Source organism: Tetrao urogallus (assembly GCF_951394365.1).
Source record: "Tetrao urogallus genome assembly, chromosome: 10".
In the NCBI taxonomy this organism is placed as follows: Eukaryota; Metazoa; Chordata; class Aves; order Galliformes; family Phasianidae; genus Tetrao; species Tetrao urogallus.
Window position 1 is genome coordinate 3612391 of NC_136823.1, and position 27701 is coordinate 3640091.

General features: G+C 38.1%; 2 protein-coding genes across 4 annotated transcripts in view; one reads left to right on the plus strand and one right to left on the minus strand.

The window, feature by feature from the left end:
• CENPP (centromere protein P) overlaps nt 1-27701 on the minus strand; it is a gene marked incomplete at both ends in the record, with an annotated part of 116417 nt that overhangs the window by 17407 nt on the left and 71309 nt on the right. The gene's annotated exons all lie outside the window — the stretch shown is intronic.
• Nucleotides 5340-17750, plus strand: ECM2 (extracellular matrix protein 2; the record flags this gene model as incomplete). Its single annotated transcript, XM_079540259.1, has 9 exons — nt 5340-5628; nt 9878-10066; nt 11275-11826; nt 12161-12276; nt 12616-12751; nt 13871-14028; nt 15293-15432; nt 16485-16811; nt 17543-17750. The coding sequence occupies 9 exons, from the start codon at nt 5340-5342 to the stop codon at nt 17748-17750; spliced, it is 2115 nt and encodes a 704-aa protein (XP_079396385.1).

Below are 27701 nucleotides of genomic sequence, written 5' to 3' on the forward strand. Positions count from 1 at the left end.
CCTCTGTTTCACTGATGATTTCCTTGAAGAATTTCCACTGGCTAGTTTCAGCAAGGGCAGAGGGAAAGCTGTTCCCTCTACGAATGACAAGCTCTGAGGACAAGGTCAGCCTGCATTTCATGAAGAATCCGCACGAAGGGCTCCACACTTCCACAGTCATCTCACACATTTTATGGTGTAACAGTGGAGGCAGTTTGCCGTAAGATAGAAGAGTTAAAAATGACTTTATTCATTGCTGCTTAATGTTTGTCTCTTCAGTTTTCAAAGGAGATAAATCTGCATTATAACATCTTAATGGACAACAGCATGCATGTTGCACAGCTCACTCATGTCGTGAGTAGCAATGCATTTGAGGTTGATAGGCAGAACTGTACTTGGAGATGAAGCAGAGTGAATAATTCACACGAAGACAGTAAATATTAGATCTCTCAGGATACTACTTTTAAAAGATAAAAGACCAATTAGCTGCAGGTGTCTGAAATAATTTACAAGACCACTCTAGCCAAAAATAAATTGGTGACATTACTCTAAAAGCCCAACTTGGGGGATTTACTAGATAGAATTCAGGCATGTCCAAAGCGGATGCATTAAACCAGAATTTTGTGTGAGCAAGGTTGGCCAGATCCCCCATATTGGCCGCTAGCAGGCAGCCTTGTGTCCCTGCTCAGCAGGCTTTCAGGAGATGCCTGAGCTGAGCATCAGCAGGTGATCCCGAGCCAATGGTCAGAAGCATAAGTAGTAGCATTTAAACATGCAAAGAAGTGAGTGCCATCACTTTGTCTTTTGTAGGTACACCATCATTCATATGCATAAAGTCTTTTACCTGGCACACACATCCTTTTCTGTCACCCGCTGTCCTACTGTTTGACCTGCTCTATATGCAAATCAATGTTTTTAGCACAGGAACTGAGCCCAGCTATCTCATTTCAGATTCTAGTCCCATTCGTTAAGTATAACCATCTCCATTCTTCTTAAGCAGCTGCAGCTAAGCCACAAAAGTTTGTTATTTCTACTTTTGACTTTGCAGAGCAAAGCACGCCGGACACCAAATAACTATTTCAAGAGACAATGCATTCTCCCAACATCTTTCCTCCACGTACAGGCTAACAATTATGGTTAACGCAATGGCTGTACCATTCTGTGACTATCTGTCTGAGCATTCCTCAGAGTGTGAATTCAAGCAAACAACAAATCGTTAACGTCAGAAGGACTCAGACGCCTCACTTCATCCCGCAGGTACGTTTGTCATTTCTGGAGCTGAGCAGACTCATCGTCTCCTTGAAGAATGGCACACGGCAGCAGCTCTATCTGAGGATGAAGGAAAGGGCTCTGCTGGCACACAAAGGACGTGTGGTAATGTACCGTTTTTTCCCCTCCCTTCCCCCACGCTCAGCTCTCATATTTGGATTACTTCTGGATTGCTGTGCCTCCGTATCATGTTTCAGGATGTAATTACCCTTACAAAAAATGAAGGGAAAATGCTTAAGTGACTCTATTTTCCATGCATAAGCTACAACTTATGGTGAAATCATTGCTGTAAATGGACAAAAGAAAACATTTCCATGCTAAGACTTCAATATAAAGCTTTGGTTCTGATAGATTATAGGCTACACGTTGCAGGAGAGGATTAAGAAAAAAGATTTTAGGAAAAATGCTTTAATTTTAATAGATGTTTTTGCATTAAGTTTATGCTTGCCAAAATATATGTTATCTCTGCAAATCAGTAAATCTGCACTAAAACTGCACCACCTGGAAACTATTTTTCTAAGCACATAAAACAGAACCGAACGCACATTTTTCAGGTCTTTTGAAAACACTCAATTTTCTTGTTCCTTATGCAACTGTAAGTAGTGGGAGAGAATTTCCAGCTGTGCCTTGTCAGCCTACGGACCGAACACATTGTGCTGCTTTTCATTTCGCTTAGCGGAGGTTTTCAGTTCCCCAAGTAAGAGCTCCAGCCGATTCTCTGCACACAGAGCAGAGCAGCGCTTTGTCCCCAGGGAACGAAGCGATTTCAGACTTAACTAAGGAATCATCTAACGTGTTTCAACAACCCCTACTGTTTCTCTGTTTGTTTTAAAGATATCAGTGTGATTTTATTTCATTTGCAACTGGAGACTAAATGACACCAAGCAGATTCTGCTGTTAGGTTAGATTACAAGGTAAAATGTTTTACGTTTTAAATTACTGCTTAAAGCGTGGCGTTGAATGGCTTAAACTACTTGTTAACTTTGCAAATATGTATGAAATAATACTAGCTATATTTGGCAATACTGAACATGAATGCTTTTCTAGATAAACTATGCAATACCCGTTGATCTGCTTTTTGTTTGGTGTGAATGCGTGCCATACACTTTGAGCTTAAACTAACTGAAAGTGCAATTAGTTCTGCAGGTATGGCTGAATGTAACTCATTTCTATGCGAGCAGTTTAAAGAGGAGAACGTGAAAAGCCTTGGTAAACCATTTTAACTCCTGTGTATCATGAGAAATGACCAGGACAACTGAGAAAGGCATTTGAATATAGACTGACTAGACAAAGGAAGATTATTGAATAAATCCTGATATTCTGGTACTGAAGGGTTGCTGCTTTAAAAATTAACCCTTTCCATTACCATGGCAGCAAAATAACTGTTATTGAACTTACTGAAAATAAACATTCCGAAAGTTACAAACTACTGAATGTGTTACACGATAAAGGTTTTAAGAATGCTTGCACATAGCATGCATGATCTAAATGTTCATGGGTAAAATCAGAAAGGTGTAGTCATACTGAGTGTGCCTGGCAACAAAATAACATAGCAAGTTCAATTTATTAGCCATCTATAACTCTATTTTGAAGCCTAATCTTTTTATTGCAAAAGCCTTATAAGATGAATAGGCTGAATTTTCCCCAAATTAGATGTTGTCTGGCACTCAACTAATTGTAACTTCCTGAAATCTGAGCATTCTACTCATGGGTGGACAAAGCCCAGCAAACTTAAGGCATGACATTCAAAATTTGGGCCTGAAAATGTGAGATATCTCTTATTTGATAAGTCAGTGTAAGAAACAAAGACATATTTCAGTATTTTGTGTGTGAGGAACACTCCTTGGCCTTAAGGAGTAGCACTGAGTGTTCACTAGTGAAGAGCTGCTGTAAAAATACAGCATACGGACTCATGTGAACAAGGCTGGCCTGAAAGACGTCCCTTGGGTGGAAAGATGTCTGTTTTTTTCTTTGTAAATTTGTAATTCTAGTATTTTATGAAAACTGCCTGCACTTTGTAATGATGGAACTTACTTTAGTTTTATTATTAATATGGAGGTTAACAGCAAAAATACTGAGATGCAAAAATACCTGTATTGAGAATGGAAAAGTATTTCAGTCACGTTGCTACGTAACTCTGGTCACAAGAAGAAATGGTTAAACATTAATGTGCACAAATGTCATGTACCAACATAGCAACTACATAGCTATGGTGTTACTATGAAGTGCACTATAAAATGTAACCCTAATTGAGATGTCACTAACTCAACAGAATGAATACACATGTTCAAGGTTTTTCTTTGTGTACTCAGTTTTCCCTGAAGGCTCCTTCTGCTTTCAATGCAAACACACAGAACAGAAGTTTACTGTGCAATTTTATAGTCAGTCATTACCATGCGAGAAAGTTAGAAACCAAAGCCATTAGGCCATCTGTCCCGCAGGACTAGGTGCTAAGAGGCAAGCGCTTCCTGAAAAAGAACAGATCACCAGCGCACAGTGCAGGCTTCTGCTTCTATTTGAAACGTTAGCTGACAGTCATTTCGTTGAAGAAAAGGTTGGGATAGACCTATCTAGCATTTTGGAACAACAGACTTCTGGTGGGTATGAAGAGAACTGAGTAATGTACAGCCCGGGTTGTTTTGCTTGCAGGGGACTTTGTAGGAACCTGTGTGAGACACCTCCATCTCAAGTTCTCTTAATATGGGAGTATTGGCTTAGCTTAATAAAAATCTGCAAGTAAATATATATTTGCTGCAATACTTTAAAATTAAATCAGTTGAACATAAAAACTACAGTACTGGGAAAGAGTAAAACTATGTTGTTTATAAGCTCATCTACTGCCAACTTCACGTTTGAAAACAGAATATGAGAATTATGCCACGGAAAGCATCAAAAGCACAAAATCCCAATATGCCTTATGTCACAGAAAAAACTAGGAAACTTGTCCCAAGACCTTAACCCATTATATGAAGCAGGAAATATCAAAGGGCCTAAAAACATACAACAAAAAAAAATTCAGGCAGAATCACAGTATCTACTTGCATTTCTATCTAGCGTTTATACAACGAGTATCTCCAAGGTGAAAAGCTCCACATAAAGCTAGGCTGAGAAACATTAAGAAAAAGCCATTTGAATCCCCTTTAGAGTTCCTTAGACAAAAACCATGGACATACTGTAAGCTGTGTCTGAGACACAATGACCAGGTGCTCCAAATCTCCAACTCTCATCAGCACTCGTTAACTCTCAGCATTACAAGAACACCGGTGTCTTTAGTCTCAGTTACAGAGGTCACAGGACAAGAGTTTCCTTTCTCAAAAAATGATGCTATCATAATCAGTATTAACTTTGGGCACGCACAGACTGGCTACCACAGTGGCACAGCCATGCCTCACGTTGTTCCCCTGCATACTGCTGGGTCCTGAGCGCTCTGCTCTGGAATGCCACCTATTGGTGACAGTACGTGCAGTGTAAGTGATGGAATGCAAGAAGGCTCCAGATATGCAGTCATTCTCAATTTCTTGGAAAGTAAATGCAGAACGCAACCCATCGTTTTTAGACTACATGCAATTAATAAAAGCTTTCAGAAGTTTCAGCAACATGAAGGAAATATTAACAACCAAAATAAAGCAGAAAATTTATAGCTCTCAGGAACTCTCTTGCTGGAAGCAGCAACAATTGCTAAACTAGAAATGCCTGCTGGCTCTGTGCATCTGAAGTACCTGTAAAAATGCAACCCCCAAATGCAAAACTACCATCTTTTTAGATTAATGATTAATATTGATTGAAAAAGATACACTTTTATGCTCAACTTGACTCACACAGCAGTCAGCTGATAAATTCTCTCTCTGTCCAATTGCATGACTGAATTTGAGCGCTGTGCACAAGCACAGAGAACACAAAGGTTAAACTGCTTAAATGAGGTCTCAGGGCAATTTGTTTCCAAGAGGAAACTTGGTTATATGGATGTACCATATGTTGGTCCTCTTGCTTTAAGTGGTACGCCATGTTTCTGACGTCTTAATAAAGCTCTCCAGATAGCTAATTGTCTACTTTTTCCCCATTTCAGGACTCTTTCCAAGCCACTCAAAAACATGCAGGCCTCGTCATTCATCTATTATTTCCTGCTTGTTTCACTGTGTATTGATCTGTCACAAAATGAAACAAGTGCAGCCCTTAGGAGGCAAAGGAGAAGAATGAGACACAGAGGGCTGAGGAAGGGCTCCTACGCAGGGCGCCGGCTCCTCAGACAGCCGAGGATGAAGCCTCCAGCTCCTGCAGCACCCAGCATACCTCTCATTAACATTGATGATGGTGTCGTGGGAGTATTTGACTCGCTCATAGGTTTGGGTGGACATGAATCCAGTTACAGTGTCTTACCAGGTAAGAATTGAACTTCTACTACTTGGATTGGGCTAAATTTCTCTTGTTTTCAGATTAAACTCCTTAAAGCTTTGCTTCAGCTCTACTTGGAACACACACTGAAGTAAGACCTCGTTACCTTTTCTAACCTAATTTTACAGCCTTTTATAGTAATTTTGTGTTTAGTATAGGAAGCTTTTTAATCTCCTATGCTTAATCTTTACAGAAAAGCCTACTCAGCCACATCACAGTAATATTTTCTGCACTCTTGCTCCATTACATCTAATACAAATTTAGCTGGAATAATAGTTTCATAACTTCAAATGTGTAGGAGGATTGAAGGCCATTTTGAAGAACTCCCTGCTCACCTCCTAAGTTAATTAACAACATTTCACTTAGGCCCTAACACCAATAACACAACTATTAAGCTCTTAAACTTTTGTCGTGCTTGAAAAACAGCATCTATGTGCAATAGTTTGGGAATAATTATTGGCTTTGTAAATAAAGCAATAACAGTAATAGCTGCATGAGAACTTTATGTCTTAAAAAACACCAAAACAATAATAATTTCATTGGTCTTTACTAAAACCTACCCCAGTAATTGTAGCGTGACGCTCTACAGACTCCTCATAGAATGCAGGACTAGCAAGTGCTTGAAAACAGAGAGTTGTTAAGTATCTTTTTGATCTTTGATGCAGTAAGGGAAGAGAGAAGTCTTGCTCTACAATGTTTGCAACTTCACAATGTCACAAATGGGAAATTAAGATTCAACAAGAGTCTAAAAATAGATGTATTCTGAAGAGCTGAATACTACGTTTCCATGTTGAAAATCCAATTTGTAACCAATTCATTAATCATGGAGATAATACAGTGCCTCATTTCTTTCCGTAGCAAGAAGTTCAAAGGTTGAAGAGGAGACACTGAGGTACTGTGAAACACCACCAGTACAGGGGCATGTCCACTAACAGCTCATGAATGATATAAAGGTGTAAAAACTTCTATTCCAGCACTGAAAGGTCACACGTGAAATAAAAGTATCATATGCAATTTTATGAACAAAACAGGAAAGCCCTGGTTACCTCTTTTCTCCATAAAACAATACTCTATTTCTATAGGCAGAATGCTTTGTAGTGCATCACATGAGGCATGAGCTCTAGGTCAGTCACAGAACTGTAGGTTGGCTGGGACCTCTGGAGATCATCCAGTCCAACCCCTCTGCTAAAGCAGGAGCCCTAGAGGAGGTTCCCATTTCAAACAAAATATTTTTAAGTAAGGAGTTTTAATTGGGAAACTAGAAAAACTCTTGACTGTAATATTTTAACACATACTAAAATACCACTCATATAAACTGTTTAATTAAAAATGTATTTTAAAGTTAAACAGAGGAAAATACCACATAAATAGCATACACTTTATGTAAGATATTCCAGTCTATCAGAGACCATCAGTCATGCTGAAATAATGCATGGTCCCTCCCCCGCCACCTCCTCGTTTCTTTCCCTCTATGTGGACTCCCATCCAAAAGCTGAGCTAAAACCACTGAACTCATTTTATTTGGAACCTCATGCTGGATTTACACCATATTTCCAAAGGTTAAAAGACTTGTGCTTACATGCCAAAGACTTCAACCACAAGGTATTTTTCAGTCTAGCTTTTAAAGTTCAAGATTTTTGCAAGTTAATGTCAGATTTGGAAAAAACAGAACCTATTAAATAATAGAACACTACTATTAATCATGTGTCAAAACAGAAAAAAAATGCAATCCAAAGACCAGAACCAAATTTTCACTCTTCTAGCTACTTAATCTGCTGTTAGAAGCCTGAAAAAAGAAACAACTTACAAATAGAATTTGCAGGCTGAAAATTAGCAGCTTAAATAGAGGTTTCACGGCAGCTGGACATCTCTCTTTCCTCCCTATAAACATCACACAAACTCAAATCAAACAATTCACCACAACATAAAACAACTCAGTTGTTTGCCCGCCATGGACTATGGTTTCCCTATTAAGCAGAGAATCACAGGTACACGGTGGCATTATTCCTAACATCTCATAAATCTCACTTCTTCCTACGCATGCTACTATACTGAGGTTACTCAGTGGATAGGTAGTTTAAGGGGAATCTCAACCCAGTCTTTACTCCCTCTCATATGTGAATTCCAAAGGCATGCGTTTCCTTTGCAGATTATTTCAAACAAAAATAGTGGCTTATTGGCAAGCACATAAAAAACAGAAGACAGGAAGAAGCAAACAGTGACGGACTTACAGCCAAGTAACATCTGCCCTGGGCTAACTCATATCCTTCAGTTAACATGGCTTGAGTTAATGAGAGCAGAACTTTATGCAGCAGAAGCCATACATACACAGCTTGGACTAATCGGCCCCTCAAAAATCACAAATGCAAATTTTTAATTCCTCCCCCTTTCTATCAGCCAATCACAGAATGAATCTGATAACCTCTATCCCAGAAGACAAGTTCATATGCAACAGGATATGAACAACAGGAATACCTTTTTATGAAGTTGAGACTTGAAATGCCTTTAAGGATTTCACAAAATGACGGATTTTGAGTTAAATATTAATATCAGAAATATTTCAGGCTTTTATTTGAATCATATAGGGATCTTGCCAGGATGGTTATGGAGAATCCTGAATGCTCTCCCTTTACAACTGAACAACCAAGCATGGACCAGGCAGATAGTGGGGCAACTAATGCTGCACACAATCCTTACAGAGACACTGTCTATCTATAGACAAGCCTCTCACATGTGAACTCAGTTGAGACAAAAATTTTCCACTGTATTGGAAAATATTTATACTGGCTGAAGGAGAAAGTCAAACCATCCCTAAACAAAGAGGAAATTTTCTCTTTGTACACAGGAAAGTGCAAAGAAACTTCAGCCTGAAATGAACCCCTCAGCAATACATTATTTCATTAATTAGGCAGAGAAAAGGAAGATGTGTTCAGTAGAGTTTCTCACTAGGTTCAGAAGCATGCTTGCAAATAGCAAAAGAACTGCATGGGATAAAGAATCTCTGTCTTGGCCTTTCCTTGCTTAAAAGGAAAAAAAATCCCACAACAAAAACGTCATGCTAAAGCACAGTGTTTATCCTGGAGCCTGAATGACAGCTGCCTTGGGAAATATTTGCTGAGGTAGATTCCACCACTGGAAGGAAAGAGAGAGACTTGGAGCAGTCTCTTCATGCTCCCTGAACAATTTGCCTACTGAATATATGAGTGTAGCTTGCAATCTTTATACATTTCTTCCTGGAATATTCAAATACTACTCCAAGGAAATCTCTTTTTCATTAGGTTCACATTCAGAATCCTTGGAGAAGGTACTTATTAGTACAAGAAGTTGCACAAACCTGGCTATTTTCTAAGCAAAGAGGTGGGTTTTTTTTTCAGACAAAGAAAGGTACAAGGAGAGATGATGCTTGCCATCTTACAAGCTGTTACAGAACAGATTTTCCTTGCATTAAGCCTGTGAACAGTCACTATACAGTGAATACTGACATCCTCCTGCTTCCACAGAGCCTTAAGAAAGCTTTCTCATTCAGCATACAAAACATCAGTGGGTACGTCATTCGCACAAGAGATAAACAAAGGGAGACCTGGAAAAACTTATTCTCATGTTCTGCATGATTTGTTTTAATATCACTGTGATGAAGAGAACTTTTGCTTCTTTCTCCACTCAATCTATGCACAGCTTTCATTGAAGTCTGTGATTTCTGCTTCTGATTTCTAAGGATGGGGAGGAAAGAGGAGCTGCCATGCACAAGACTCTCAGACATTCACCATTTAGATCTAATTTTCCTGTTTCAAGAATATCTCTGAAGTTGAATTCAAAAGCTTTTCCAGAAGACAAAGCTGGTAGGGTTTTTCATCAGCTGGCCAGGAAGAGAAGGAAATGAACGGTTATGGCAACTGCCTGAAAGGGGCGAGCAGATAGAGGGACAGAAAGCCTGCACTCTGCTGACAGGAAGCTGTAAGCAGGTAACAGCTACACACACCTTAATTGTGTTTCTCCCCCTTGGCTGCCTTCACAGCTGAGGCCAAGAATCAAGGAGAGATTAGAGACTGCTAATGAGCCGAAGACGATAAGGTCAAGAAAACCAAGGGATAAGCATAAGATACTTAGAATAGGGAGTATTTCATGTGCTTTCAAGATGTGAACAAAATAGCAGTGCTTTTTTGCAAAGTCTTAAATAAACACTGTTGCTTGTAATTCTGTTTAAGCTATTTAACTCCGTTTTTTCTGTCTCTTGTAGGAAAGAAGGGGCAGTGCACAGCTAATGGGATGATCATGTTCGATAAAGCTGTCTGGTCTCCCAAGCCCTGCATTACATGTCTCTGTTCAAAAGGAGAAGTGATCTGTGACACGACCATGTGCCATCCGCTGAAATGTCCCCAGACCATCATACCTGCAGGAGAATGCTGCCCAGTTTGTTCTGATACTGGTATAGTACATATTTTTACTATTTTAAAACTATCTCAAGCAAAACCTTACATAAAATATACACTTAATAATATCAAGGATTACCTGGTACACCTAATACTTCTGTAGAGAAAAAAAGCCCTGAATTATGTGGTAAGAGCAGCTCTAGGTGAGTTTGTTTTAATTTTTAGAGAATATGCAAAGAAGATCATTTTATTTCTATTTTTCCCCTTTTCTGCTTTTCTTCCCCTGTATAAAAATCTGGTAAATAGATCAAGAAAGAAAACATCCGGTTACATTTTATATCCCACTTTTTCTTACAAAGGATTGATAATTAACCACTAGCACTCACGAACATAAAGTCTGGTAAAGTCTGGTAAATATTTGTGGAAAGTGTAAAAACACGTGCACCTAGCTGACTTCAGAGAGGAAAGTTAAGAGAAACAACAGGACGACGATCACACTTGTGCTTCACTGAAGAAATTATATAAAAGCATTTTTTTTTAAATGAAAAATAGAGGAGACTGTGATTTCTTTTTCCCATTCCCCATACCTAACCTTCTCTTACTGTACAAATATTTAGCCTCTTTGTCTGTGCAGCTGTGCAACACACACACACATAGAAATGCACTGAGACACAACAGAAATTAACTGAAGAACAAGAAGTTATTTGAAACAATTAAACTCTCTTTACTGGAATTGCCCTGCTGGGCAAGTGAAACCTCTGGTAATTGAGTGAATACCTTTCCCTTGTTACTCTACATCTACATCCATCTCTACCCTTGGCAGTCCCTTGCACAGGAGAACCAGCTGTAGCCTTTTTGAGTTTTATTCAAATTCCCTTTCTGTCATTCCCGGCAAATTGTATTTTTACCTCTTTAGAACCCTGCACCAACATAAAATAAGTAAATGAATAAATAGGTATACTAATTCAAAAAGGAAGGTAAGAAAGGCTATGTTCAAATTTTCACCCTTTGTTCTGGAAATGCAGGGAGTCATACCCACCCACAGAAGGTTTTGCATAGCTGGTTTAATCATTCAGCACAGACTGACTCCTCTGTCAAGCAGGAATATAAAGGAATATTTTCATTCTTCTTGACTCATCACCTGAGGAGAATACTGTCATTCTACAGTGACCATCTTTTTACTATATGAAAGGAATAATTACTGAAACTGTAACAGATTGTTTTGTTGTTGTTGTTGTTTTTTTAATTCTCATTACCTGGTCAGCCTCCTCATTGGATTCAAATATTGTTTCACTGGATGATATAATTGAATTGTCTGGTGATTCGCCAGAACCCAACAACCTCGACAACAACCCCAACGTGCTGTCATCTGCACATACTCAAACTGAAATGGATGAACTGCTTAGAACAGAAGTGGTAGAGATTAAAGACAACGAGGTTCATAAGAAGGGTGAGAAGAGGAGAAAAAAGAAAGGCAAAAAAAATCAACAGAAGTATAAAGCTCATCAGAAGGAAGAGAAGCCCGATGGAACAAAGGATGAAGAAAGAAGGAGATTGTTTGAAGAGGAAGAGCTGCAACTTGAAAAAGAAGTAATAAAGAAGAGGCAAGGAGTAAGAACAAGAGAGAGAGATGCAGAGGAACAGTACGAAAGTGATGAAGATGATGGAACTTTCCCCATTCCTGTTCCTCCGATAGAAGCTCCTCCTTTGCCAGCTGCGTGTTCCACCTCAGAATCCACAGTAAGCTGTATTAACGCCAAGCTTACACAAATACCACCTATCTCAGATCCAGACCTAACAAGTCTAGACCTTACAGGTAATTAGTGGGTGTAATTTACATTATTTGTTCTCTTAAATTAATATTACCTATATATTACCTAATATTCAGTCAGCAGTAGCATTAATACACTGTAATTTCCTGTCATATAAATGTATTAATTACTTTACAGCTGGGATTCTTAACGCCATAAATTATAACTGCTAAGATATGCTAATTTGCTTACACTAGAATTTAAACATTAATATGAATATAGATATCCACAAATATTTTACATAATAAAATAGTGTTATATTTTTATATGTACAACACTACACAACTCAACACATACTGTACTTCATAACCCAAACTACGTTATTGAATTATTTCCTAGGAAACACTATTACCACCATCTCCAATGAAGCATTCAATGGGATACCTAATTTGGAATGGATTGATTTAAGTAAAAATAATATTTCCTCTTCTGGCATTGGTCCACGTGCATTCAAGGTAAGAAAGCCCAACTTCTCTGTTATCTTATGGCTGAATAATACCTGAAGTTTTTCCAGTTTTAATTCTCTGGATCTAAAACTTATCTAAGTAATCACTGTATATTTACAATGCAGTTAAAACTTGGCTATTTCAAGGAATTTCTCTTGCAATCAGGAATAACTAGAGATTTTTAAATGACGTAAACCAAGCATTAAATGTTAAGCACTCATGAGAAGCACTACACATTACTGCACTGCTGCTTAGAAGTTTTCAAATGGTAACTGATCATAACGTATGTTTACCCATGTAATTTACACCTTCATGACCTGTATTCTCTTACTCATCCTTTTAATTGAGACCCTGAAAAAGCTGAAGCGTTTGTATTTGGATGGAAACATGCTGGTACATATTCCCTCTGAACTGCCATCAACTTTGGAAGAAATAAAAATAAATGACAACCAACTCCATGCCATTGATGAAGAGGCCTTGCAAGGTATCTAGGAAAATAATACCAACCACATGAAAAGATACATTTGGAAAGCAAACTGTTCAAACAAGCACATCTGATTAGATATAATGAGAGTGCCATGTTTCCATAAGGCAAAAAATAAAAGCAAAAAGTTTTGCATGACTGAGTTTTGAAATATTGCATTTTCCCTTCTTAGGGAACCACCACTCAACAAAGTAACACTTCAGGCTTATGGTTACTAAGTAGAGGTTGATTTGGAGTGTGTTGAAGACACCTTCATTACTGAACCGTAATCTGACCACTCTGTGTCTCATAATCAGAGCAACTCACAACCATTTTTAGCAAAGCTAAATGTGGGCTGATCCATGCCATAACTTCAGCTGAACTTTTTGATCCCTTTCCTCTTCTGCCAAAAGGGTCCCCATGGAAACTGGAATGGTTTGGTGACATAGCTCTCTGTGGAGCAATATAAATGCTGGAGCTGAGAAAGGAAATGTAGGCCAACAGGCTACAAGAGCCTTTTAGTTTGAAATGATCAAAGCTTCTGTTAAAACAAAACCAAGCATAATAGTAGGTTTCTTTGTGAATGAGGAACCTCTTATGAAATAGTATTTCTTGTTAACGTACACCAATCAGAGCTTTCTTCTGTGGCCTGCATTTGGATGTCTGAGATCTACGTGGTCTGTTCCTTCAGGAAGAGGAACAGTATATAATCTGTGAAGAGCTCTCAACACTTGGTATAGCAAATGGTTGAATGGCATCCAGCTGGGAGGGGAAGGTATGAGTAAGCAAGGGTGATGTACCCACTGTCACATAAGTGAGTGGAGACTGGGGATCATTGGGCAACTGACTGCACAGAGGTCAGCTCCAATGCTGCATTGCAAGCGTCTGCTGATTGAGTAATGAGGCCTAAAGGGTAGAACTACCCACAGCTCTTGCAGCTGAAAAACCTCATTTTGCACTAAACCAATTAAAAATACAATTCTATGACAATGAGATAATGAATTTAAATCCATTCAGGAAGACATTACGATTTTTCATTACTGCGATCGTTGTGATGTCTAAGATGGGTAAATTTTAAACTTAAAATTAACTAGATTGAGATGGCAGTCACTAACAGAACTTCAAACCTTTTCTCCTCAGGTTTAAAGAACCTGGTCACCTTGGAATTGGAAGGAAATAAACTCAGTGAAGCAAACGTCAGTCCTTTGGCCTTCTACCCCTTGAAAAGCCTCTCTTATTTGCGACTGGGAAGAAATAAGTTTAGGATTATCCCTCAAGGCCTTCCCACCACACTTGAGGTAAAGCAAAAAAGAAAAAAAAAAACAGCTTTATTTTTTCATCCATTTTCAGTAACTGTTATTTCTTTCCCTAATTTACTATCATCAGAAAAAGTTGGTCCAAACTGTGTGATTTTGTTTCGAGGTACACTAATTCTTATTCATAGAAACGTATTTATTCACTGACTCCGTCCCAGTAGGGTGTCTCAAGTCCGAATTTCTCTTGTATGCTCTCACAAAATACCATGGCTGCAAGAACATTAACATTTAAAACCATCAGTTCTGCCTCTTCATCTGTGCAACAGTCATAATCTAATAGAGATAGTTTTAAAAAAAAAATTATTCATGAGAGAGCAGCAAGAATAACGACCAAACTAGAAAAGCCTGTTTCATAGTGAAAAACTGAAGAAACCAAGGTTGTATAGACTCAGAGAGAGAGAGAAAATAAAAACATTCTTTTGATGCCTATGGCTAACTGTCCTCTTCTATTTTTTTGGCTGTTCTATGTCTCAATTTTCCAAACCTTTGCAGAATTCCTCCAGAACCGGAGGGGCTGAACAAGACTCCTGCCCTGAACAATTTCATCCTCCCTTGATTTTTAATGATAAAATTTCTTCTTCCAGGAGTCTCCTATCCCATTCCCCTGCCAGAGTTTGAACTTCTTTTGTTTGTTCCTGTTTATTCAGGTCCTATACATACTTCAGCTGTTGCTCACTTTTGGTTTGTGACATGTTTATCTTCCTTTACAAGGCATTGGGAAGTCAATCTATGGTTTTGTAAAACATACTTTTGATACATTGCAGACTCAAAGCACTAAGCTTTGTAAAACATTAACATTTTAATTTTCCTTTAAATTTAAAAGTTTCAAAGCTCACTGGTACCCATCAAGTATATTAAGAAAGTAAAAATTTGTGATGTTTTTCCCACTACTGGCTTTCCAGAAGAAGAAATACACATATTTACCTGCTTCCTATCAATCTCATCAATCCCTCATCACAAAGCATGCAACTTCTGGCAGGACAAATTAAAGCACTGCTATTCTGTTTCATCTTTCAAAGCAATCTGCGTTCTCACAAATGAGGAAAACCATCTGCTTTGAAAATCACTGTTTACCACAAGTTGTGTTACGTCTACAAACTCTGGTTCAGATTATTTGCTTTTTATCCACAAATTAAAATATTTACCACGTAATACGAAGGACCTTTAACAACTACCTTTTTACTTTGCAATGGGAAATAAGAGCATATTTTGCTTTCACAAATTTTCTTTCTAAATGCACTTATAGGAGCTATACCTTGAAAATAATCAAATTGAAGAAGTGTCAGAAATTTGCTTTAATCATACAAGAAAAATAAATGTCATTGTGCTAAAGCACAACAAATTAGAAGAACACAGAATAGCACCTTTGGCTTGGATAAACCAAGAGTGAGTATAAAACATTTCAAATACTTTATTTCTTTCTGTTACGAGTGAGTCAGATAATGAAATTAATAGTTATATGTCATAACTTTTAACTTTATATTATCTTTCAATTTGCTAATTGTCTATTTTTTTCTTAATTTCCTTTCCACAAATTGTATAATCTAGGAAATATTTTGTCAACTTTAAAACAAAAATTACCTTAACATCTCAAATCTGTGCTGTATTAACATGAAGAGTAAACACTTTTTTTCTGATTATTCAATCAAAAACGAATATTACCAATAATACTCTATACAATTATAATTTCGAATCAATAAATCATTATCTCAGAGGTAATTAAAAATAGTTAAATGTCGTTCTAGCCTAATTTCATGTTAGATTAAAAACTGCAAAAGTAAACAAAGAGAAGACTGTGCATTCCTATCGTGCAAGAGCAGAATAGGAGCAGAGCATGTCATCAACCATCTGAACATTCAATAATTAAGTAGGCTTCATTACAGAAACAGTGGGATGATTCTGAAGTTCAGAAGAATGATTCTCACTAAAATAAGCCTGCAGTCCAAATCACTCTTCTGTCACATAGAAGTTAATGATACTTACAGTTTCACTACTCAAAGTTCATGGAGCACACAAGCAGTTTCCAAGGGAAATTACTTGCGAAGTCACATAGCATGCCTTGCCATAGCCTGTAAGCCACAGTTCATTTCTGGATTCACACACAGTTTCATCTGAAAAGAACCATGCCTTTACTAACAGCTTCTGGAATGATGCTGAAGCAGCCACTCACACAGTGCTACAGTTTCAGATGGGATCTAGAATAAAACTTAAAAATCCAGGCCAATGAGAGGAACAGTAAATGTCCAAGCTTATTATGAATATCCTGACATAATTTTTAATTGCAATTCTCAGTGCTTTTAAATCACAAACTACTTCCCCAGTTTCCTCTGTTCAAGCAATCTCTACTCATTCCTGTCTGTCATTTTGTACAGAATGTAGCATTAATAATGCAGCACGCTATGATGTTTCTGTCCCATTTTCTTTCTCCTTTCATGCAGAAACCTGGAATCAATTGATCTCTCATACAATAAGCTGTATCACGTTCCCTCCTACCTGCCAAAATCTTTACTCCACCTGATACTTATAGGAAATCAGATTGAAAGGATTCCAGGATATGTCTTTGGTCATATGAAGCCAGGTTTGGAGTATCTCTACCTGTCCTTCAACAAACTTACTGATGATGGAATAGATCCAGTGTCATTTTTTGGAGCATACCACTCTCTGAGAGAGTTGTTTTTGGATCACAATGATTTAAAGTCTGTACCATTTGGAATTGGAGAAATGAGAAAATTACGTTTTCTAAGACTAAACAACAACAAAATAAGGTAAATGCAAGCTTAATGTCATGAAAGTTTTACCAGACATGCTTTCTTTCCAGAGCTTTTCGCATTTAGTAAATAATTCATCTCGTAAATTTTGAAGGAGGAGCTAAATCCTGAGTCTTCCACTGCAGTATTTCTTCTGCACATAAAGGGAGAAAACTACAGTTTCACCCTTTATCCTATTTGTGAAAATGCTACAGAAATGCTGAGCAGCAGTTCTCTCTAGAAAAGCAATCTCTAATGTTGCTTGGGCCACATTCCCACCAAGGCAGCCACAACTGGATGCACACAGCAAAGCACATCTCTTTCTTGCTGCTCTCGAACCGCAGACCCAACAGTTCACCAAAAAAGCCCAGAAACAACAAAAACAGAAAAGAATCTTCAGCTGAAAGTCTTTTGAGCATTTTTCAGTCAGTTCCAGCTGTGAAGTCAGGCATTTTCTTTAATTCCTTTCTACTCTCCTTTCAAAACAAAGTAAAAGGGGTTTATGTATGTCATGCAGAAAGTTTACGCTTTCATGCAACTTGGCAATACTTTTCTCAAAAAAAGTATATGATATAAATGAGAAAATGCAAGGGGAAAATCTAAGGAAGAATGACTTCCAAAAGTCTTCAATGATTACTTAAAAAAACATATTGATAAACATATTGAAATATTAATAAATTGCATTTCTAAATTAAATGAAGAAGTTACGAGTTGTTTTAATCAATCAAATTCCTCCCACACTGTCACAGGACGGTCCCTCCAGAACGCATCTGCAGGACCCACCTCCACGATGATGATGTTCACTACAACAGTGAAGAGGACGAGGGTGAAGATTCACGTTTGGAACACGTTCATCTTGAGAACAATTACATCAACACAAGACAGCTATCACCACATTCGTTCTCATGCATAAGATCCTACTGCAGCGTTGTTCTTAAACCACAGAAGACCAAATAAATACCCAACTTTTGCACTGCAGAACGCCTTTCTAGAAAAACAGGTTTATTTATTCTCTGCCACTAACATGCCTGCTTATTTCTCTCTAACCCCCCTTACTACTACAAATAAGATAGAAGACATTATTTACCGAAGGTAGAATTGTATTTCTTAATATTGTTCCACTATGCAAATATTAAATGTAAAAACAGAAGCTCAAACCCGTCAAATCTTTATTTCTACCAACAAAACTTCTACTTAAATACAGTAGACAAAACTGTGACCTCAGACACAGCCCCACAACACCAAATTTCAGAAGAGAATAGAGCTCAGCAGCCAGCTTGGTCCAATCTGATCCGATTAACTGAATTTAAACCATTTTAAATGGTGTCATTAGTTTCAAAATCGATTCCAATGAAAGACCTTGAACTACAAACATTCTGTAGTGCAAGAATCAAATTTCTTAATACGCACGCGGTAATAGAGAAAATCTCCTACCCAATTTCCATCTGAAATTTCGTTGGAAAAGCATTCAATTCTTTTCAAAACATGGGACAATGAAAACTTCCAGTCTTCAAACATGGAATTTGACAAGTTAGAGCAATTAACTTCTGCCTGGATTATTATTTTTGTCTTTTCAAACAGAAAAAAAAGAAAAAAGCGTGGTTGGTCCTCTTCGCTTGGACAATCCTTACTTGGCTCAGATTTTTACACTGCCCAGACCACGTTGTCTATTTTGATGACTGGACAGATATTCTTGAAACTTTCAAAAATCCAGTTTGTTGTTAACTGAAATCTTACTGATAGTCTTAAATCACCCCATTAGAGACAATACTGATGAAGCCATTTCAATTTTATATTTGATATTAATGTCCACGTGAGTATACAAATACGTACTTACAGTTGGATGTTTCCCTAGAAGTTGGTTTATTCTCTCAAAGATTTAAAAACGAACAAAATTAATATTCTGCTCCAACTTTAGTATTACATTCTTTCTATAAAGTGGTCTAAATTTTTGACAGAAAACAGTTAATATTTTTCTTTTAAAGAATATATTCCATGAAAATTGAAAGTAATTTCAACAGCTTCCAAATTCACTAAATTCAACAGTATTTTCCTGAAAGAGTGGGCTGCTGACAATAAACGACTAGAGGTGACTGACAGGTCATTATTTTTCATGCAATTACTTTCCATTTTTTCTTGGGCTATTCTGCAAGAAATAACAACATTTACTCTTTTTTTCCCCAGTACTATAGGTTTTTGCTGCTTGATTATATCTTCTTCAGAATGGATGGGAACAAAGGATGAAATGGCTTAAAATGTTGACATTTTGACATTTGGGACATTTTAAAAGGCACATAAAAGCTGTAAACAACTGCATACCATACAAACCCTCAGGGGATACATACCAACTACCGAACTGTAATTCTTTCCCTCACTCTGAAAATGGTTTCCCAAATATCTCAATCTTCTGCCAGCAAACACTCTGTGTAATCAGCATAAATACATTGTTCGTGGCCATTTAACAGCAAAGGTGGTTGCCCTCAAAACACAGACATTTCAGCTCATTCCAGATACAGAGATACACAGAATACACAGAAAATATACAGAAACTTCCTGAATTCTATTTTCTCTGAAGCTAAACAACAACAATAAACACAAAATTGCATAGTTCAAAGTCAAAGTTCTCTCATCCAAATAAATCACCTGCAAGGCACAGCGTTACCATTGTGCAGGGAGTCAAAATATAAGCTCCATGTAAGAAACATTCCTAAGGTATGTGGACTTCTGTAAAACAATTGCTTTGGATGTTTTGTTTGGTCAAGTATGTTCAGAAGTCATATTGTAGTGATTTGTATCTCCAATATGTGCTTTTTCACTTTTAAGATATCATAAAACTGGATTTTATGCAAATCTTTTGTCTAAGATTTTTTCCTCTGGTCACGTAATACAATGCATGTCAAGCTTATTTAGCATCATGCTATCATAAGTTGCTCATACAAGAAGCACTTGATAACAAAACATGATTTTAAAGTTATGATGCTAACATAATGCTGCAGAAACAGAGAGACTGAAGGAAAACAATTTTAGAGTCAGAACGGAGCAGTAACAGAGACAGAAGACCAAGAAAGGGAAAAAAGTCAAGGCATAGAAGTTATGCAACAAATGGATGGATACTCACTTAAAAATACATGGGAAATTAAATTTGGATAATATTTTCATATGTCAAACACAAGCAGTTTTAGTCTGTTCATTCTTCTAAATTAGAAACTACAATGAAGGTAAAATAGGCTTTATTATAAAATGAATAAATCTTACTATTTTGCAACAGGGAACCTCAAAGGATTTTATAAACAAAGCGAACAGGATGATAACCATTGCATATCTTGTGACAGTAAGACAGACGAGACCTGATCATTCTTGGTCCAGAAAAATAGGGGAACAAACTCAGAATCTTTTGACCACCTGCACGGTAAATATCCGAAAGGCAGCAAAAAATACAAAACAAAAAGCAACCCTACAGTTACTGTGCAGTCCCTGCAATATATTTGAGTAAATCATTTTTGCAGATTTGCATTGTAATGAAAACATTTCAGAAGACATTAAGACTAGAATATAGCTCTGTGAAAGCATTATCAGTCTCAGAAGGCTTTTATAAAGATACTATGGATCAAACCCTGTAACAACTTTATTTTTATTTAATGTTCTTGAGGAATTGAAACATTTTGTATGAGCCAACAGTAATACTTCAAAAATCTGCTAAATTTTACGGAAGTTGGCACCACTTGATCTTTTAGTCCAACAAGAAGCTCAGCTGAGATGCTTGGAGGGACTCCACGTTATTCCTACACAGGTGGAATCATGACTGCCCGCAGAAATTCAGTCAGCACAAACTCACAAATCAAGCAACTGTTTTGAACCAAAATCAGATGTGGGTGGATGCAGAGAAATGCTCTTCTTTCTCTTGTTTTCCAGATGCAGACATAGGTGCATTTGTATTGACCCAGAGATTCAAGTGAGAACAAGCTGCAGGTTGCTAAGACCGGACAGACAGGGACATGCACTGCTAGTGCGTCCAGCAGATAAGTCTGTTACCACAGAGGATTGGATAGCTTTCTGAATTTGAGGCAACACCTAGAGTCAAGGCTTCCTCTAATACAAGGTACAGGCACTTTCTTCAAAAACTTTTCGGAAAAGCAATAGCCATCTCACTTGCATGAAATGAGAGCACTATTAATTATTCCACATGTTTCAGCCATTAGAACCTTTGCATTCCCAAAAACGTACAGCTCACAGTACATACCATTCTCCACAGTTCTCCATTTTCCATTTCAACTGAAAAAAGAATGAAGAGATTTCCTCCTGTCTAGGTTACAAATCACTGAGCTTTGCCTCAAGAGAAGGTTTGAGGCGTGACTTCCAGCTCTGTAATGACCCAAGAAAACAAATTGAATGTCACCCAGGGCACTGTTTCACATAGCACAACAGACAGTGGTTGACACCATTCCCAAATTTCGATTCTGCAAGCATCACACTGGCACATACTGAAAAAAGATCTTAGTGTTCAGTAATCAGAACTGGAAAGCACGAGTTCATCATTTCTCTCCCCGTGTTTTGGCTGCTGTTTTACAGAAAGAAATAAATGAAATTGTAACATCTCTCTTATGGGGGAAACTTTAAAAACAGCTATATCCTGGCAACAAAACAAACAGATCATCTCTGTTGTGCAGTAATACTAATGTCGACTAGCCTAAACTCTCATTTTCTCTAAATGAGAAAACATTTTCTAATTCGAAATTCTATATTTACATTCGAATGTACGTTTTTTTTTTTTCCAGAGAATACAAAATTACGTCCAGTAAAATGTTACAAATATGAAATAATACTACCAAAATAATCCTACATGATAATTGTGATAACTGTATACATGAAGCAATTTTCAACAAACAAGCCTGCAGATTGCATATTTGTAGAGCTGTAAGATATCTGGTAGTCTGCAAGCTGGAAGCTTCCTAATGTAATCCATGAAAGCTTCTACTCATTGGAAGCTGCTGGCACAATGGAGCCAACAGGTACCTCTTTAGACTTTTTTTTAGTTTGAAACAACCTGCAAAGGGTAACTTCTGTTTAAAGGCATGAAACAAAATGAGCTCCTCCTCGTTTGGAGGACAGTCTGCACAACAGCCTTAGTGCCCTTCTTGAAAAGTAACAGAAGTATAAACAGCAATCCAAAAAAACTAGTTCATAATAATATGCTTGACTCATTCAAAAGACATACTTCTCTGTTTTCTAATGGACCAAAGAGAGATCCCTGCTGCTCTTCCTTATTTAGTAACATTACCCTTCTATTATAGCTAGTTACCATCACATCCCAAACTCTCTATTTCAAGGTAAAAGGCTTTAATTTTATTTCCTCTGGCATATTGAAAAACATTTTAAATGGGGGGAAAAATAGCAGACATGAAATAAGAGCTCTGGTTTAATGATGTCAACAACTTATGAACAGTTGCAAGGCTCAAAATATTGTGGAAAAATGTTGGAACAAATTTTCCATCTAAAAGTAGGGAAGACATCAAATACAAAACTCTAAGATGTATTAAACAGATCTGCTTTTCCACACAAAGAAGCAATCATGTAATCACTGTGCATTTAGTTGCTGTTATCCTAGAAAATTACCACAGTGCTTTAAAGTTTCACACTGATTCAAGAACCAAGAAGCCTCACCCAAACACCACCAAGAACAATTTTTACAGTTTTGTTAGAACTGCTACGGTGATTCAATGGAAATACATTCCCCTGGTGTTATCCGTATGTGAACTATAAAGTGTCATTACATGTTCTTTGCTAATAGACACCCGACCCCACTTTAGGGCAAAACCCATAAATTTTAAAGGAAAAAGATGTTTTTTCCCTTTTGCTTGAAGAAGGGAATGGAGAATACCAAAGAGGACATTTCAAAAACTTATGTTATAGCTCATACGAGATGAACAAATTGTAACAGCTATTACTTCACTAAACTACCCTTGTGAAAACATTTATATACTGTTCTGTGAAGGAACTTACATAGTCAATACTGTGTAAAACAGTTCTGGTCACACTATAAAACAACCCAGGATAAATTATCATTCATTTTATTATACTGAAATACTCCAGTTAGTAAAGAAAGACTAATCTAACAGACTTGCTAGCATTATAGTGTCAACTTTTTCACGCAATAAATGAGCAGTCCTCAAGGGTAAGGCATAAAAAAGTCAAATTATCTCAAGATGAATCTCAAAGCTGAACGGAGGAGCTGTCTTAAAATCACAACTTTACTTTAGGGAAACTAAAAGCAAAGGAATATAATAAACTGCAGCACCCTTTGTCTGTGGAACTATTTTTGGCTATTGCCAAAGACAGGAGTCTGCACTAAATGAGCTCTGATCTGATCCAGTACAGCTGTTCTTAAGCACTTTGTACAGAGCCTTGTCTAACTGGTGCTGAATAGAACTTCCAGCCTGTGAACAGAGCTCATAAAGTTTCCCAATACACAATCTGGGCACTGCAGTGAAATTTCTTGCAGCAATATATGATTGCCTCTTCACTCCATACTAAAAATTCCCCAGCAATGAATCACGTTTCCAATGACACTACATGATACAAACGAAGGGGCTTCTCATTTGAACAGGGAGGTGTGCTAGAGAGCTGTTGACAACTTCACCTCTCATCACCACCTGGGAGCTGTGCTGCTGTATGTGAGTCCTCACAGCATGCATGAATCCTGCTTCAGTCACACGCCAAATCTAGAAGCACAGCTCTGTCTTTCACTGATACCTATTTGTAGGCCAACGGAAAGCTATCCCCTAAAACTCTATCCTTGTAACTAGTTATCCTTGTAGCTTATTCTCACAGTTTATGAGCTTCGGTTTTATGGGTAATGAGGTTTACTTTGGGCATTACCTTCAAAGCTGTATATTCAGTAACGGCTTTTTTTTCAGCATGGAGAAATGTACAATGCCACAACAACGTAGCAATGACTGTTGTATGAATGTTTGCCTGGTGTTTGGGATTTGCAGGGGTTTAGCTATCCTCTTTTCCTACGAATGTCAAAAGGCAATGATGCTCCAGCCTCATACGTCACATCCAGTCCTACAAGCATGCCAACTGCAATGGATATTTAGGGAGGATCCGAGGAACTACAGGCCTGTCAGCCTGACCCCGGTACCAGGGAAAGTTACAGAGCAAATCATCGTGGGTAAGATCACACAGCACGTGCGTGGCATCCAGGGGATCAGACCCAGCCAACACAGGTTCATGAAAGGCAGGCTGTGTTTGACCAACCTCATCTCCTTCTACGACTGGGTGGCCAGACTGGTAGACAAGGGAAAGGTGTTGATGTAGTCTACCTAGACTTCAGCAAAGCCTTTGACACAGTCTCTCACAATATTCTCCTGGGGGAACTGGTTGCCCGTGGCCTGGACAGGTACACCATGATTTGGGTAAGGAACTGGCTAGAGGGCCGTGCCCAGCAGGTATTAGTGAATGAAGTTAAGTCCAACTGGCGACCCGTTTCAAGTGGAGTCCCCCAGGGGTCGGTACTGGGGCCCATCTTGTTCAATATCTCTGTTGATGACCTAGATGAGGGCATTGAGTGCACCATCAGTAAGTTCGCAGACGACACCAAGTTGGGAGATGGTGTCGATGTGCCTGAGAGTAGGGAGGCCCTTCAGGGGGATCTGGATAAGCTGGATCGCTGAGCTGAGGTGAATGGGATGAGGTTCAACAAGGCCAAGTGCCGGGTCCTGCACTTTGGGCACAACAGCCCCATGCAGCGCAACAGGCTTGGGGATGGGTGGCTGTGAGTGTGAAGAAGAGAAGGACCTGGGGGTGTTGGTTGATGCTCGGCTGAACATAAGCCGACAGTGTGCCCAGGTGGCCAAGAGGGCTAACGGCATCCTGGCCTGCATTAGAAATGGTGTGGCCAGCAGGAGCAGGGAGGTCATCATCCCTCTGTAGTCAGCAGGGGGAGGCTGCACCTTGATTGCTGTGCTCAGTTTTGGGCCCCTCACTACAAGAAAGACATTGATGCTCTGGAATGTGTCCGGAGAAGGACTGGTGAGGGGTCTGGAGCACAAGTCTTATGAGGAGAGACTGAGGGAGCTGGGATTGTTCAGTCTGGAGAAGAGGAGGCTCAGGGGAGACCTCATTGCACTCTACAACTTCCTGAAGGGAGGTCGTGGTGAGGAGGGCTTTGGCCTCTTCTCCCAGGCAACAAACAGGACCCGAGGAATGGCTGCAAGTTGTACCTGAGGAGGTTTAGGTTAGACATAAGGAAGAACTTTTTCCTCTCAGAGAGTGGTCAGGCACTGCAATGGCTGCCCCGGGAGGTGGTGGAGTCGCCGTCCCTGGCAGTGTTCAAGAGGAGTCTGGATAAGTAGCTATGAGATATGGTTTAGTGATTATGGCAGTAATGGTGATGGGAGGACGGTTGAACTAGATGGTCTTGCAGGTCATTTCTAACCTTGTGATTCTATGATTCTATGACACAGACCCTGCATCTTCCCTACAAGAGGAGAACAAACTCTCAAAAGTAAAGTGAATTCCCCAAAGCAATAATGCCTGCTTGAGCCATCCCAGCTTCATTCATTAAATGGATTTGTTTCAAGGATTTCTCAATTAAAGTAACTTAAAGCATAAATGCTGGCTTTATTTAAAATGCTCACCTTCACAAACACCACACACCTTCTTTAACCTGCTGCAAGGAACTTCCTAGTGCCACTAGTGAATGATTACTGTGCTTTGGTAGAAATTTTATTTCATTTTTGCTTATTCTTTGTACAGGACACAGATCTCTGCATAGTTACTGAAGGTAAAATTTCTGCAATGTGTAGATTCTGACTTAGATCGGTCTTTGTATCAACACAGTGCAGATAAACAGATCGGCTAATTTACCATTTTCTATCAAGTATATTGAGGCAGTTCTGTCAATTCAGAATAAAAAAAATTGTTCCAAGTGTAGCATTAGGAGTATTCACACAGAAAAACACCAGGCTTTGCATGGAGTATTAGCAAAATATAACCATGTTTCTCTGTGGGAACTTTTCATATGATAGCCCTTCCTAGGGAAAATATATAAAAGTTGACCTATTTTTTTCCACAAGACATATTTTTCTCAAAGGAATAATAGTGAACACAGCTGTGGAAATATTAGATATTCAACAACACTATCAAACGACAAAAATCTTCTAAGTGATTATGTAATGATATTTTTACAGGATGAAAACTGCGAAAAAAGGATTAAAATTGACTTCATTTTTTTCACAGCAATTTCTCTAAAATCCTGAAGGTTGGTTGTGCCATGACATTACATCCTCCAGCCTCAGGCTTTCCATTCCTTAAAAGCCCTCTGAGCTAGAGGTTGACTGCCCTTGTGAATCTCTCTCTCATGGTTCAGATCCCCATTTCAATGCATATTCTTTGTTTAAAACATACACACATGTACATACGGCTTGTTTTCTTCTAACGGAAGGCAGTTGTGAACTGGTTCAATAAAACCCAACCAAATACCAGTTTCCCAGGGAGAACTCTTTTTCCAGTTTTTACCAAGTTTGACTCTCATAATGGAGAATTCTGGAAGATATATTCTTTTTCAATTAGACCAATTACATTTTGGGTATAAATTGAACATTAAAACCTACTACAATTTCTTGCATGTTTCCATTGCTGACCCGTATGCTGAATTTTAGCATATGTTTCATTCATATGTATGTACAGTTGCATGAAATATTTTTCTTTTGAGTCTGTCACCCACTCATTTCTTTTGTGTTGTACTTGTTTTGTACTGGAAAATGCAAAATTATTATTCTCTTTCTTTTTGGATGACACATGGATTCAAACAGATCTGGGTTTTATACAATATATATTTACTTTGAAGATTATTTGGATAGACTCTAGTAATGCCATGAATGAAAGCAACATTGGCTAACTCTATTTTAGCTGAATTAAATCTCACTCCAATCTTCTGAGCAAAGAAATAGGATATGTGCACCTTTCACCTTAACATCTTATGCAGAAATTGTAATAAAACCAACAAAACAATGGTATACTTCTATTGAAATCATATGTAGAAAAATTACCTCAGTGATTGGTTTTGTGTTTTTTTTTTAATTATTATTTTTAAATTTTTAATATTGGTAAGTAAGCTTACTTTCCAAAGTCAAAGTTATTTAGTACTGCTGCCAGCAAACCAATGGAAATCACAATTCTGTGTAATATAAGCATTCATGAAAAAAATCATAGCCTTGGCTTAACAAATTGTTCTACAAAAAGGCCTCATTTTCCACACCACAAGTTTATATATGCAATTACAATATACGGTTTTCTTTCAACTTACATAAGTATTTCCACCAAGTGGTAAAAATAAGTTCTATCATCAGTGAGTTTCTATCTATGATAAAAAGCAGTGTAAAACCATCCAGGCAACCAACCATCTTTACTAAAGCATTCCTGCATTTTCAACAAAATACCTTTAAAATTAGTACATTGAGCTGTATGTCAGACAATTCCAATTTCTCTGCTAGTTTCTATCTGGTCTTTCAGCTTAGCTGTCAAGTTTTTTGTGTCTTGGGTTTTCATCTGCCTTCTTGCCAACTCTGCTCTAACACCTATGCCTCATTTTCAGCTGGGATGGGATTGTTTTCTTCAGAGTGCTTGGTGTGATGCTGCCTACTGCCCTGTCCCGTCTGTACAATGGCAAGCAAGACTGAGCTTGCACAGAGGTGCAACCACCTCATGCTGCATGTTTAGTAGACCACCTACAGTATATTAAACACTGCAAGGTTTCTCCCATTTACATTTAGTTTCTATATTTGAGCCTTTTCTTCTTAAACTTACTTGTGGTTTTCCTCTACGTTGAAAAAGAAAAAGAATGAAACACATGCTGAAATTCAGCAAAACACTGCATGACATATATATATGAGCAAATAAAAGCAA